At 37.8% G+C, this 15,822-nt stretch overlaps 2 protein-coding genes across 7 annotated transcripts in view; one reads left to right on the plus strand and one right to left on the minus strand.

Annotated features, from left to right (window-relative positions):
* Positions 1–6,463, plus strand: part of TEX10 (testis expressed 10) — a 66,267-nt gene extending 59,804 nt beyond the window's left edge. For 2 of the 3 annotated variants that reach the window (XM_020995536.2, XM_020995537.2), the window contains exons 14-15: positions 1,953–2,169; positions 6,256–6,463. In XM_020995536.2, coding sequence (XP_020851195.1) covers positions 1,953–2,169; positions 6,256–6,369 — 331 coding nt within the window. In that variant the 3' untranslated portion in view covers positions 6,370–6,463. Of the gene's footprint in view, positions 1–1,952; positions 2,170–5,233 lie in introns of all 3 variants that reach the window. The other variant, XM_078152659.1, reaches the window with a different exon arrangement.
* An 89-nt stretch (positions 6,464–6,552) lies between these two features.
* Positions 6,553–15,822, minus strand: part of INVS (inversin) — a 229,991-nt gene continuing 220,721 nt past the window's right edge. For 3 of the 4 annotated variants that reach the window (XM_020995530.2, XM_020995531.2, XM_020995533.2), the window contains 2 exons: positions 15,061–15,141; positions 6,553–7,968 (listed from right to left, as the gene is read on the minus strand). In XM_020995530.2, coding sequence (XP_020851189.1) covers positions 7,853–7,968; positions 15,061–15,141 — 197 coding nt within the window. In that variant the 3' untranslated portion in view covers positions 6,553–7,852. The remainder of the gene's footprint in view (positions 7,969–15,060; positions 15,142–15,822) is intronic. The other variant, XM_020995532.2, reaches the window with a different exon arrangement.

Here is a 15,822-nt window from a genome sequence, read left to right on the forward strand (position 1 = left end):
TCAGTGAGTAAGACACTCCATCTCTTGGCTCCAGGCATTTTCTCTGTCTGCCATGCCTGGAATCTCTGCCTACTGGCTTTTCTGGCATCCTTTAAGTTCCAACTAAAATCTCATCTTTACAGGAAGCCTTACCTGTACTCTTACTAACAGTGCCTTCCCTCTATTATTTCCTGTTTATCCTGTGTGTATAGCTCGTTTTGTTTGCATGTTGTCTCCCCCATTAAACTGTAAATTCTTTGAAGGCAAGGAGTGTGTTTTGCTTTCTTTTGTATCTCCAGCACACAGTCCAGTTCTTGGCATATAGTGAGTGAATAATAAGTGTTAATTTAATGGTCCATTTATTAAGCATTTACTCCATGCCTGGGACTGTGCTAAGTATTGTGAATACAGGCACAAAGAATGAAAGAACCCTGCTCACAGTGAGCTTACATTCTAATATCGAGTAGACAAGTACATATAACACACATGCAAAAATATAAAGTTAATTATAAACATATACAAAGTAATTAATATAAGGTGATTTGAGAGGGAGGTCACAATTGAAACTCAGAAAATACTTCATGTAGAAGACTGTACTTGAGCTGTGTCTTAAAGGAAGAAAAAGACTTGTGGAGGTAACAAGGTAATGCATTCCTGGTATGTAGAATAGCCTGTATCAAGGCAAGGAGATGGGAGTTAATGTGTATGGGAAGAACCAAGAATTAGTTTGACTGGATTGCAGAGAATGGGAGAAAGAAGGATGTCCAGTGAGGCTGGAAAAGGAGGTTGAGGCCAGCCTTTACACAACTTTAAAAACAAAGCAGAAGAGTTTATATTTTATCCTAGAGGCAATATCCTAGAAGCTACCAGAGTTGATTGAATAAGGGAGTTAAGAGAAAGATAAATTTAGTTTTGTACACATTGAGTTTAAGATGTCTCTGGGACGGGGCAGCTGGGTGGTGCAGTGAATACAGCACCGGCCCTGGAGTCAGGAGGACTTGAGTTCAAATGCGGCCTCATAACACTCACTAGCTGTGTGATCCTAGACAAATCACTTAACCCCAATTGCCTCACCCCCCCCCAAAAAAAAAAGTGTCTCGGGGACATCCATTTGAAATGTTTTATTAGCCTTCCCACTGAGGGCTTAAGTTGCTAAACATCTCTGAAACTCAGTTTCCTTATCTTTGAAATAAGGATAATACTTGTACAACCTAGCTTATAGGATTGTGTTAAGTAAAATGTTTTAAAGAATTTATAAGTGCCAGATAAATCTGATCTGTTACTATCAGACTGTCCATATTCTTTCATCCTGACTACAAGACTATCCTGAAATACGTTGTTGAATAGTAAAATCAAAGTAAATGGTATCTCTGTCATTCCCGGGGTCATTACTTCTTTTTGTGAATCAGTGTTAGCTCCTGCGGGTCACCTTATTCTTTTCTGAAGGCTCAGGAAATTCTCTGTCCTAGAATTTTGTCAGGAATCTGCAGTCCACTTCATTCTCTAATTTCTAGATTCTGCTTTTTTCCCTTTTGGGGTAAACCAGGACATTTTTTTCATCTTAATGTGTAACTTAGTACTGATTAATATCTAGTGATGATCAAGCATCACTGGTTTTTTGTTTTATTTTTGGTTCTTTGGATCAGTTTCTTCTCAGTCTAATGGTCTGACAGTTTAACTGATAATGATTTAACACCACTAATAATGATAATAATACCTATTTGTTGGGCCCAAAAAATTGTCCATTGCCAAGTTTTCTGAAAGTCTGGGACCTCTGTAATATATTCACAGAATTAATTTTCTATCTGTTGAAATTAATTTCCTCCTCGTTAGCTTGTTTGCTGTTTTCAGCTATTTAAATATGTTGTCCTGTTAAATGAATATTTTTGTTTGGGGGAAAGAAGAAGAAATGCACCTTTTTGCTGCTGAATTCTTTACAGCCTCTTCTTCATGTCTGTCCTTTTTATCTTTAGGGATAAATTATGGGGATCCTGTATTTCAGTATTGGCTGTTCTGCCCCGAGTACTGAGACTGATGCTCCAGAATCTGCAGATCAATAAAACATGTCAGGAAGAGTTGCCAGTTGTTGCTCAGCTGATTCGCTTGCTGTTGCAACAGGCACCACTGAGGGTGCACATGATGACAAATGCCCTTCTGGTGCAGCAGATTGTCAAGGATATCAATGTTATGGTAAGAAGTTTTTTCACACATCATTTCTTGGGTTTTAGCATTAAGATGCTAATAATGTAGCCTGAGCAGGGTCCTGACTAGCTTCAACAGACATTTTAGATAACCATCTTGCTGTGGCCAGGGTCGGGAGTAGATTGTACCTTTGTGCTAACTAGCGCAGGATTCGTTACCTTTGTCACCTGGTTCAAGCAGCATTCAGAATTCTGGGTGTTAGAATGTGTGATATCTCATACCAAGGGCCCAGATGTTAAGGCTATGAAGCTGTGTAGGACTTTGGTGAGAAACTGTGTTATTGCTCAAGCAAGTTCTACTACATTTGATTTTGTGGACAGTGGTATTTGAGATCATAGGATCCTAGTAGATCTAGCTGGAAGAAAACTCAGAAGCTATCTACCTCAGTGGCCTCAAATTTTTGATCACTGCGGCCCCCCCCCATGTGAATATTTACTTACCTACAAATTATATGCATGTACTATTGTACTAAAAGTTATGTACATAATAAAACTTACACAATAGTAGGCACTTTAAAAAGATGAGATGAAATAATGTTTTATCCTAAAGGGGAGGTAGAGGAGTTTACTGCTTTAAGAAATCAATTTGGAAGCTGTGTGGAGGATGGATTGGAGTGGGGAGAGACCAGTAAGTAAGCTATTTCAGAAGTCTCAGCAAGAGCTGATAGTCTGAACCAAAAGTGCTCTGGTGACTGAGGCAGCTAGACTCAACACCAACATTTGAGGGCATAGAAGAGGGTAGATGGGAGATGTGGATGTAAAAAAAGAAGATTTGGCAATCACTGGATATATAGTATTGGAGACAAACCCCATTTCCCTTTTACAGTATACCGTGCTAGCTTCCATTAACAGCTACTTCTTGGAGATAAGTAATTCCAATTGAATTGTTATTGAAAGAATTTTTTATTCTCTGTAACTCCATGCTGGAGTATGTTATTTTTAAATGGAAGTCATACTTCTTTTGTTCCAAAAATGGGAAAATTATCATGGCTGTTAAAGTAGGTAGGTTCTTTTTCAATGTTCAGAATCTTAGAGGACATTTTGCCCAGCCTGCAATGTCTGTTGTCTTATAAGTTACTAGGAAGGGTGTGTGCGTGGTGCCCTCACTATGCTGATAATTGTGTAAGATGATGGAGGAAGGGTAGAGAAAATGCCCTCTTTTTAAACTCTTTTTGCCGGTAGAGTAGAAAGAACATTGAATTAATGGTCAGAAAGACCTTAGTTCAGTGCCTGTGGTTATTAGATATGTAACTGGACAAGTCACTTAACTTTCTGGCCCTTACTTTGTCAGTTGACTTCTCTGCAAAATAGGGAACACCTGTGGGACTTAACCTCCTGGGAGAAATAATTTGCAGGCCTTAAAGCCCATTACAAGTCTTGTTGCTCTTTTCACTGAAGGGACCTGAATTGTAGGACTAGATTTCTCTTTCAGGCATCACCCACACACACTCTTATTTAGCCTTGGCTGCCTTTAATCTGAACATTTTAGCTTTTCACCCTTTCCTTTTCAAACTGAACTGTGGCATTTGGCACTTTTAACTTTTGTTGTGTCCTATCCTAGAAGCCTGTAGCCTTCTCAATCATATTTTTAAAATGCATTAAATAAAAACATATAGTATTATTAAAGAAGCCAATTCATGTGTGTGTATGTATGTATTTATTTGTTTGTTTTCTTATTTGTTTATTTAAAACAAGCTCCCCCTGATGAAGAACTCTTGTCCTTGAGGGACCCTAGAGCCTGCTGTAGGATTTCTCTTTTTTTCTCCTCAAGGAGTCCTTTCCATTCCTAAATTTTAATTCTCCCTTTAGGTTGTTGATGTCTTCTTTTTTTCCCTCCTGTTTGTGAGTACTTTTCTATTAGTACTTCTCTGAGACCATCCCTCCTGTAAGCCGGAACATATCTTCTATTTGCTAGCATGTCAGAATACTACCCCTAACCCAGTGTACCTCATTCCTTCATAACGTCTGGGGCTGCTAGGATTATTACTCTCAGAGGTAATTTGTTTGAAACAGAAAATGTGAAGTCATCTAGTTTATATTTTGCTCGTTGATAGAAGCAAAACAAGATTTGAATATTTTCTCTTTTCACTGTTTTCTGTTGCTCCATTTGCCCCAAGTAGTTTGCTTATCTTTGCCTTGGTTTTGTTCTTGCTTTGAACAAAACACCAAATGGCTCTTTAAGGAATTAACTCTGTATGATTCATAATGTTGCCAAAGGAGGAGTACATAGAGTGCAGCAGGCCATTTTCTTTCTTTTTTAATTAATAAGTTTTATTTTTTCTCTCCCAACCCCATTGAAAAAAAGAACCCCTGTAACAAACATGCATATAGTTATGCACAGGCAGTCTGCATCTTGAATCTGACACTGTTCTTTCAGGAGGTGGCTTTGTCACTGGTCCCCTGGATTCATTGCATTGATTCGAATCCTTCAGTTGTTCACAGTTGGCTTTTTAATAATACTGTTATTATATAAATTGTTCTCCAAGTCAGTTTACACAAGTGCTGCCAAGTCTCATTGGAGCTGTCTTCTTTGTGGTTTCTTACCATAGAGTAGTATTTCATTGATTGTTAAGCCATGCCCCAATTCCTGGATGCCCTCCCTCTTTTTCAGTTCTTCACCACTTACGGAAGAGCTCTTTTATATAAACATATTTGTACATATAGGTCCTTTCCCCTTTATAATCCCTTTGAGGTGAAGGTTTAAGTAGATGTACATTGTGTATAAAGTAGTGTCTCAGTTGGCTATCCCTGATTAACACTTAGAACCTTGAGTGGCTCACAGTAATCTTTTCTTATTGATATTTTTAACTTTTATGTAACTTGCTTTTGCCACAGTATCACTGTCTTCCTCTCTCAGAGAATCAGCCTTTATCACAAAGAATTTAAAAAGGGGGGGGGAACAGCTCATTCAGCAAGATCTCCAACACATAACCCAAATCTGACTTGCAGTTTTCAGTGCTTCTATTCAGAGAAGGGAATATGAGGAAAGGAGGTTTACTTGCTTATCTGTTTTTTTAATAACATGACTTTCACTGGCTATTTTTCCAACTAAGGGCTCTTGAAAATTATTATGTCTCTACCTTTGAAGAAAGATGTTATTGTTTTTATGAATCCAGCCTACCCCCACCTCCCTGTCAGGATTATTATGGTATGTGTTCATACTGGAAAAATTAAAGTCAAATGGGCTTTTATCTCTATTAGTAGGCAAACAATATAAAGCTTAGTGACATCACTAGGAGCACCCTAAGTCAAGTATTGCCAAAATTACTTTAATCATACTTGCAGTTTGAAATACTTCCAAGAGGCAGCATAGTATAGTGAATAGAGAGCTGGTCTCAGAACTAGGAAAAGGGTTACCAAGTCTTACCTCCAACTCTTACTAGCTGAAGACAAGGTATTCACTGTTGTCTGGGCTCATGGTCAAATTTTGCTTCATTAGAAATCCTTCAGAAGGATCAGGACACCTGCCTTCCTCCTTAAATCATAGGCTAGAACTGAGGGGGCTGGGGATGGAGAAAAGCCTTTTAATATACCAAGCAGCATTCATTTGGGGACAAGGTGCTAGAAAAAAAATGGCATTGGAGCTAAGTATGGGTAGAGTTTTTCAAGGCTGAAGAAACTACATAAAGCATCTCCATAATTTGTTTAAATAGTGTAACCCTTCCTCTTAGAATTTGCTAAGAACTGGGGGGTTGGGGAAATCATTTATACAAGATGGCTGTCTTCTACTGAAAATACATTATAAAATGTTAACTAAACCCATAAGTCAGATTTAGTTGTGTATAATATTATTTCTTCTTTGTAATTTATTTAATTTAATGAATAGTTAATGTGTAAACCATTGTTGTGGTGATCCCAAGGAATAACACTTGGCCTTGTGGAGCTTACAGTCAAGTTAGAAATGTTGGCTAGGTCTGTTGGGACTTTCTCTAGCAGGAGGCCATATTGGGGGAAAACGGGCATAAATATTGTTAAATAAAGACACATGGCAGATACAACACAAAACAAAACCTGTTTCTGCCAAGACTTGGAGCAGAGGATACTGATTGCTTTTTTTTTTTCCCCTCCCCTGCAGACAGTGAAGAGTGGAGGAACTCAGGAGCAGTGGCTTACAGACCTTCATTATTGCTTCAACATTTACCTGGCCAGCCGTCCCCAAACCACTGGGGCAGTTAGCATAGTCTGTTGAAGAGACACAATTTTAAACTGTTTACTTCTGTATTATTTTGAAAAAAAACAAACGTTGGAACAATATTTGTCAATAAAGCTGAACTTTAAAGAAAGCTGCATGTGTGTTCCTTTCCTCTACTGTGACAGTGAAGTGGAAGCATATATAATACTGTTGTTACAAATGACAGTAATCAGTAGTAGATATTTTGATCATTGAGTATTTATAAAAAATAATCTTATCAAAGGGTGATATTGATTATGTATAATAGAGAAAGGAACAAAAGCAGGACAATTTCAAGTCCATTTGTTCTTTTTTTCTTTCAGTATACAATGAAGCTTCCCACTTCATTAGTCAGTCACCGTGATTCTTTTTCAATGTGTGATGTTAAAATGAGATATATGTTCCAAACATTTGCTGTGACAAAACCCTGATAATGGGTTTCATATTATTTTTCTGTCCCATAACATTCTCTTATTCCTTTAGGGTAGAGTGTCTTACCACTGTATAGCCATCTATCTGTAACACCGGCTGTCTCACAGTTAATCTAGATGATCTAGACTGTTGAGATTTATACATTCAGAGAAGAGTTTTCTTCTAGCCATCTGTGGTTGGTAAAATGTTTTATAGCTCATACTGTGGTTAATGTTTCACAATTACTCAATGGGAAATGCAACAAGTAGTAAAATTCACTAGCACTTCCCTTTTCCTTCTTGTGGAAAATTCCCAATTAAAAGTAGTCATCTCAAAAAACAAAAAAGAATTCTGTGCTCTCATTCATCAATCATTTGTATCTGACCAAATAGTTCCCCTAGGAAAAACTACTGGATACAGTTCAGAATTGGAGGGATTGTGTGAGTAGCCAGTACTGATAAACATTTCCAGTACAAATTTGGAACGGATTTGAATGATTCATCTTTTCTCCTCTCCCCGGTTCAAGACAGAGAAAACAAGCGTGCACCAACTTATGAGTTAAGGACACAGTTTCTCTTGCTTAACCCATTCCCTATTGGGAATGTTCACCAGTGAACACTGGAGATGAGGTCACTGGAATAGGGTAGCAGCCTAGAGATGAGCATTTCAAATATATGGCTTGTATTCATTTTTAATGATGAAGGGTCTGTACTTCATGGTCTATATCCAGTTTACTCCTTGTTTTGCTAATCACCATCCTTCCCTGACATTTTAATAAATAGCCCCAAATTGACATAGACTGCGAATAAATACTATCATCTGCATGGTCTTTCCAAGAAATGGTATAGGCTTAACAATCCTAGTAACAACTAGGTGATGGTGAGAACATTTATAAAATAGACTGTAATAAAGACTATTCCAGCTTAGACCTCATAAACAAGAAAACTTACTTGGAAGTAGGTTGTGAACTTCTGTAAACATTGCCCCATTTCATGGCTAGATTTTTTTAAAGTGATGAAATGTAAAAGTTGATAATTTTGCTAACAGAACCAACTGTTTTAGCTGTCCCATCTCTCGTGAAGACAATTCTTTAGTGACTGGATTTTTGATTTCTTGTTTTCACCTCAGTGGCTGGTCTCATGTTGTAAGAGAAGTTCTTTGATTTTCCATTATTCTCAAGCAAGTGTACATACTGCAGGTTGCTTACTGTTAAAACAAAAGCCAAAATAGATATTCCATATCATTAGCTTTAGTTAAAAAATAAATTCCTTAGGGTTGATAGCCTTCCTTAAATTTTCTGACTGGTGTGACCTATGGTTTGATGATAAAAAGTCTTAATTGATTAAAAACCCTGGGAAAGCAGAGGCTAAGTCTTTATAATCTAAACTTCACTGTTGTAGAAGGGTGATTGACTTTACCCCAGCCTGATGGGGCTGCTTTCGGACAGCAGAAGATGCCTACCTAGATGGGCTATTTTTAAGCCTGTGTACTCAGTGATTGTATATCAGGGAAAGGGAGGAGGAGGAGGTGTCAATTATCTGGAGTTACCTGGAAAAGTGTTCTTAGTTCAGGAAAGTGAGATTCTTCCAGGAGGAGTATTTAGAAAAGAGATGAGGACTGAGCCTTGGAAGTTTCCTCAGGCTTTTAGGGGGCCTGGAAGCATACGAACCATTTTAGGGATCGCTAAGATCATTCAGGGCAAAGAAAAGACAAGGGTTAGGATGTCTCCTGAAATATGATGCCAGTTTCTACTATATTTGCCAGTTCCTCATCCTCTTATTCCCTGGAAGAGAGCTACCAATGCAGTCTTTAGAAATTTCTTTTTTTTTTTTGGTTAGGCAGTGGGGTTAAATGACCTGCCCAGGGTCACACAGCTGGTAAGTGTTATGTGTCTAAGTCCAGATTTGAACTCACGTCCTCCTGACTTCAGGGCCCATGCTCTGTCCACTGTGCCACCTAGCTGGCCCTATCTTTAGAAATTTCACACCAGGTTTCTTGAAGTTGGGGGTGGGGGAAAGGATGATGAGTATAAATTTTCAGAGATTATGATAAGGAAAGGATCTAATAATTGCTATGTGCATTTTCTTGAATGTATACTTTAAAAACCAGAAATAGCGATAAAAGTAAGGAACATTTTAAACATGCAACATAAATAGGATTGTAGGTAATCACTTGATTAAATTAAGGTGGGTCACTTTATCAATGACTTTATCAAATTATTTGCACTTGAGTATCTTTATCCCTAGATATAGACATAGCATACACAAACATGCTCATATGGTATGCATGTGCTATGGTTATAAAATCAGACTGATGTTCATGTGTGGTGCAGATAAATCAGTTACACTTTTAGATACAATTTACAGAAGTGTATGGGCAGCTAGGTGGCACAGTGGATAGAATGCTGGGTTTGGAGTCTGGAAGACTCTTCCTGAGTTCAAATCTGGCTTCAGACACTTAACTAGCTGTGTGACCCTGGGCAAGTCACTGTTTGCCTCCATTTCCTCATCTATAAAATGAGCTTGAGAAGGAAATGGCAAACCACTCTAGTATCTCTGCCAAGAAAATATCAAATAAGCTCACAAAGAGTCAGATACAACTGAAATGACTGAACAGCAACAAACATGTTTATGTGTGTGAATATACATACATACACATATATGTATGCTAAATATATATGCTTAAATTTAGCTAATCTTGATAAAGTTCAAGAACCTGATCAGCATTTAATGAAAAAAAATGCATTTTGTGTTAATGCCTTAGTTGGGAATAGGAAAAGAAATCATTTCTTTTTATTTCAATTAATAACCACTTAAAAAAAATGAATGATAACATTAACCCATTTTGGGCTTTGTCAGGACTATACATGACCAGAGATTTACCTGGCATACATACAATATGCTATTTATTTTAGTAAAATTTAATATACTTTCCTAATCTTTTGTTTTCCTGGAAAAAAAAAACAGAACTTGCCAGCTTATATTTTAACATATGTATAGCATTATTTTTATTTATTTAAAAAAAGTGTTATTGGACAAACGTTGTAAGATAAGGAATAAGACTAAGCGACCTAAATCATAGTTTCTTGATACCACATATGACTACACAAATAGATTTTATTTTTACTGATCCTTGCTAGCTGCATTTGGAGAGGCATGGTAGAGTGTATGGATAGTCTTCAAGTCTTGCTTCTGACCTGTACAAGTTGTGTGTCCAGGAATCAATCAGTTAACCTCTCAGTGCATCAGGCAGTTCTCTAAGACTAGAAAACTATAAGTTAGAGATGAGTTGCTCGATGGCCCAGATGCCTTCTCCCTTCTCCAAATTTTCTTTCCAGGATTTTGAAGTTCTATCATTTAAAAACAAACTTTTCATGCCATAATGACAAATTAACACCGCAAAAGTAAATTCTTACATAGACACTCTTCAATAGGTTATAACCTGTTTCCAGTCTTGTACTGGAAGATTGACAAGGATTCCCGAAACCAGCATAGAAGTATAACTGATCAAGTTAAACCATCTTGATCTCTCTATCTTGGGGAAGACCGTCACTCATCTCTCTCCACCCCTTATCTTTTTTAAAAAATGAAACTAAATTAATGTTAGTGCTGGCAGTCACTTGTCACCTTCCAAGATAGGATTTGCTTACACAGAATAAGAAAATCTAGTGTAGGGAGAATGTTACCATAGATACTTATGGTTGGAGGCATTCACTGGACCTGGCATTTGCCACTGACGGCACTGAACTTATCAAACAAAAACACACTGTCTCAAAGATGAAGTTAAAGTTTTCTGAACTCTTATTAATTAGATAAATGAAAATGGGTATTCTAAAAACAAACAAACAAACAAACTGGGAAGGCTTCCTAACGCTGTCCAGGAAAGCTAAACACAGCTTCTCTTCTGCTGTGAAGACTCAAGATGGCCACAACCATATACAGGAAAAGGAAAAAAATCTCAAACTTTATAGCTTAGACGCTCCAATTATTCAGCTTCTATTGCTTTATGGGGGTAACAAAATATAAAAAACATTTACATTTGAAACTATTTTATCTACCTTCTTTAATGTACTTAGTTTTAGAATACTGTCAACGTACAAATAACCATGGCAATTTATCACTTGCCTCCTTTTGTGTCTTATTGTCCTGTGTCTCTACTTAACAGAGTATCTGTGAATATATTTTCCTCTTACGGTTTTTGTTTGTAGAGGCACCATGGTATCAGAGTGGAGTGCTAGGCTAGGAGTCAGGAAGATGACATAATTATAATTACATTCCTCACTGAAAGTGTTCATATTTGTAGGAGAATGGGCTCAAGAGCTTTTAGGGAAATGTTCTGTTGTTACTTTCATTGGTGTGTGTTTGTTGTTAGATTGTTTCAGTTGTCTAATTCTTCATGACCCCATTTGGTGTTTTCTTGGCAAAGATACTGGAGTGGTTTGCCATTTTTTTCCTCCAGTTCATTTTACAGATGAGGAAACTGAGGCAAACAAGGTTAAATGATTTGCCCAGAGCTAGTAAGTGTCTGAGGCCAGATTTGAACTCTCTAAGATGAGTCTTCCTAATTCAAGCCTGGTACTCTATCTACTGTGCTAGCTAGCTGCTCTGTTACTTTCATTACTAGTTGTTCAAATTTAGCAAAGTATGACCTTTACTGAATAGTAAACAGATCAGTGGGGGCTCAGCAACTATGATTTGTAAAGGATTCTGACCTACAAAGTGCCTAGAACCAAGAGTAGCTTTCTGGGGGCCCGTGGGTAAGGGAGTGATGGGCCTGGGCATTACATTTGTATACCTTCTATTTGTCATTCTTAATTGCATTACGGTATTTTCTTACATTACTGTTCCACACTTTATCAAGCCATTTCTCAATTCATTTTAATTCAACAAACATTAAGTACCAATTCTATGAAGTTAAAAAGTTAAGTTACTTTCAGATTTTTTTTTAATTGCAAATAATGGCAATATAAATATTTTTAAAGCTATGTCACTATTCTGAAAAACTTAAAATGAAAATTGCTGTCCACCTCCAGAGGAAGAACTGATGGAGTCTGAGTGCAGATTGAAGAATAATATTTTTACATTATTTTTCTTGGTCTTTTTTTTTTTTGGTCTGTTTTCTTTTGCAACATGGTGAATATGGAAATATTTTTTACATGACTTCACAAGTATGATGTGTATCAAATTGCTTGCTTTCTCAAGGTATGGAGGGGAGGGAGGGAAAAAGAATTTGGAACTTAAAAATTTTCTAAAACGAATGGTAAAAAGTTTTCTTACATGTAATTGAGAAAAATAAAAAATAGGTCATTAGTGAAAGCTCTGTTATATGATTTAATTGGTGTGAGAACTCCTACCAATATATAGACCCATCGATGACTTAGTAGAAAGTCCTAGGGAGTTCTCTGTAAATTATAGTCTTAGGGAGTCACCTGAGTGCCTATGGTCACTTACCTAGTAAGGCTCAGTGGAAGGATTTGGATCTAGGCCTTCTTGACTCCAAATCCAACATTATGGGGCAGGTAGGAGCATGGTGGATAAAGCCTTGGATCTGGAGTCAGGAAGACCCGAGTTAAAATCCAGCCTCAGATACTAGTTGTATGACACTGGACAAGTCACTTAATCTCAGTGTGCTTCCGTTTCCTCAGCTGTAAATTGGGGATAATAAGAACACCTACATCCCATGGTTGTTTGTGAGGATCAAATGAGATGATATTTGCAAAGCACTTAGCACAGTGCCTGGCACATACTTTGCACTATATAAATGTGAACGATTATCCACTGTGCTATCCTGCTCCTCTCTCAAACGTAAGACTTTTTAAAAAGTTCCTTAATAATGTTTTTATGGTATCTTCCCAACAACAGAATTGTTAGGTCTAAGAGTATGATCATTTTGCTATCCACCACTTCTAAATTCCATCAGCAACACATACATATCTCTTCATAACCCTAACGTTGAGTATTTTCATTTTTGTACACTTTTACCAATTTGATGAATAAAACAATTTATTTTCAACGGTAATGCAAGAGGGCATTGGAGAGTGAGTGTAAGCAAGGTTGCAGCACATAACAAATTACTACAAAGAAAAATGGTGGCTGTTACCAAAGAAAGGTCTAACCAAAAAAGAAAAAGGGCTGATCAACTGGTGAGAGTCAGTCAATGAATATTTATTACATAACCACCATGTGCCAGGCATTGTGCTAATGCAAGGGATATAAATACAAATAAAAACAAAGGCAGTCTGCCCTCAAAGAGTTTACAATCAGATGGGGTGAGAGTAAGAGATTACACCTTTGGACTACCCACATGCTGGCACCAGCATCCTCATGATGTCAAGAGTAAGCAGGGGAGGCCCCTAGTACACTGCATGGGTCCCTAGTGACAAACTTATGGAACACAGGCAAGAATCACAGAATGGGAAAACATCAGTGAAGAAAACATCCGCACGGAGGAGATCACAAACCCACTGGAGTATGTGCACAAGGCAGGTTCTTTGCATGGTACACATCTGCATGTCAGCCGTGATTCTTGCCTTGTTTGCTGCTTGCATTGATGGTGGAAGCCTCCACAGTCATGAAATTAGTACCGAGTCATAAAACCATATAGACTGTGGTATGTATGTTGGGTAATTCTGTGTGTTTTTCTGTTGCATAGTGCCTCCTTATAGAAAGATAAAAATAACTAGAAATTGAGAGGTAGCATGATACAATATATCAGGGCACTAAACAGACTCAGAAAGACCTGGGTTGTCATCCTACCTTATACACGTACTAGCTGAGTGACCCTGGGAAAATCATTTGATCTGTCTATTCCTCAGTTTCTTCATCTGCTATATGATCACAAATGCCCCTTCTAGCTCTATGATCTTATGATTTTTAGTATACTACCTGAGAAAGAAAGCCAGAAATATTACACATAATTGTATCTGTTGATGATGGGGAAAGGGCCAGGCTAGAGTGTGCTTAAAGCCTGGGGATGACTAAGAAGGTTTGAGACTTTAGATGAAAGCTTTTGTTAGCTCTTACCCCTAAAAGGTACGGTTTTGTGCCCTTATAAATTAAATTTTAAGAATTCATTTTCTTTTTCTGTCCCAGTAGCTCAGTAAATTGAAAACAATTTGCCTCTAACTTTAGAGGCTAATGCTAACTGTAGTATTAGGAACCATAGTTTGCTTGTAAAATGACTAATAATCCCATTTCTAAATTATAATTCTATGAAAAGCTTTTTCAAAAGTTGACAAAAATACACACTTGAAATCAAGAAGCCATTTAAAAAATTAAAAACCTTCTAAAATCCTACTCTGATAACATATCATGGCTTAGAGGTGATCCAACATTCTCAAAGGCCATTTCAGTGGAATGTAAGCCCCAGAGGGGCCTGTGTTAGAACATGGTCAAGGGGAACTGCATGATAAGAAGTGCCAGATTTGGAGTCAAAGGACCTGGGTTTGAATCCTAGCTCTGCTACTTTTTACCTCTGGACAGTCATCTAGCCTATCTGGGCCTTTTATTTCTTTATAGTGAGTAGGCTGGCCTAGCCTTAAGTAGAAATGGATCCCTGCAGGCTGCATATTGACTTAGAAAACCACAAATTAACATTATCAGTGTTGTGTTATATTTTCATTTTGTTAAATTACATTTTAATCTGCTTCTGGCCCAGGGGAATTTTGCTAGTGGCTTGCCCCCAGCTCCACTTGACACCTCCAGGCCATCATATAATTTTTAGGTTTCTTCCAATTATTAAGTCCTACAAACTTATAGTGGGGGCTAAGGATAGTTTTTTGTCTAGCTAAGTTTGGGAATGAGGATCATGTGATTTTTTTTTTTTGGCCATAGCCACTGACAAAGACTACCCAGTATATTGGGGGCCTCCCCTGCTTTCTTTTGACATCATGAGGATGCTGGTTAGGCACATGAACCAACCAAAGATGTTATCCCCCATTAGACAGCACACTCCTTGAGGGCAGGGACTGTCTGTTTTTAATCTGTATTTGCATCCCCAGCACATGGTGAGTGCTTGACTGACTAACTCTCACTGAGGGGTAAGAGGCTGCATCTGTGATGGTTAAAGGAGTGCCCATGATGATCAAAATCACAGATACCTGAAATGTGGAAATGAAGAACTGAAAACTCAGGGTATACACAGAATTAACTATCATTAACACATTCCCAGCAATCCTCACTCATGCTTATTCCTCTAGTACCTGGTGGTTATGCAAATGAGGAACAGATGAGCTCATGGAACAGTCCCTACAGACAGACAGATGACTAGTGACTGCCTGTCCACAGGGCTCTGACTTACCTGAAATTAGGTGCATTGCAGAGAGAGGAGGCTTTGATGAAGGTCTTATGGCATGATGTACTTTCCCTTCCTGAGAGCATCCTAGGAGGAGACAACAGTTATCAACCAATCAGTAAGAGGCTCATATGGCTCCATTTGAACCCCAATTCTCATTGAAAGTCCTAACTTACAGATACCCGAATAAACACAAAGTTCATCCTGTGTGTATATTTATGGGGAGGTGGTATTATATGGACCAATGGGATACCGTGATTAGGATTCTACTAGAGGCTTTGTTTCAGAATGTCTTTGTTTTGTTGGCAAGAGTTATTTGGGGAAAAAAAGTCATTTTATCACAGTATTATAGATTTAGAGCAGGAAGGGGCCTTTGAGATCATCAATTCCAATATCCTTATTTTACAGGTGAGGAAACTGAGGCTAAGAAGAGGGTGACTTGCTCAGGATCACCTAGCTAGTATATATCTGAGGCAGGATTCCTGATTCTAAATCCAGAGCTATGTCTGTTTTGCCACCTAGACTTGAAGTCAGAAAATGTGTTTAAGTTCCATTTCCAATATTCTCCAGCTGTGTGACCCTGGGCAAGTCACTTCTCTGTGAGCCTCTTCTTCCTCATCTGCAAAATGGAGATTTGTATCAACTCCTTCATAGATGGTAAACCTTAGCATGATATCTATCTATCTATCTATCTATCTATCTATCTATCTATCTATCTATCTATCTATCTATCTATCTATCTATATCTCATAGACGGTAAACCTTACA

The sequence above is a fragment of the Phascolarctos cinereus genome, unplaced genomic scaffold (assembly GCF_003287225.1).
Source record: "Phascolarctos cinereus isolate Bilbo 61053 unplaced genomic scaffold, phaCin_HiC Scaffold_4;HRSCAF=312, whole genome shotgun sequence".
NCBI classification, from domain to species: Eukaryota; Metazoa; Chordata; class Mammalia; order Diprotodontia; family Phascolarctidae; genus Phascolarctos; species Phascolarctos cinereus.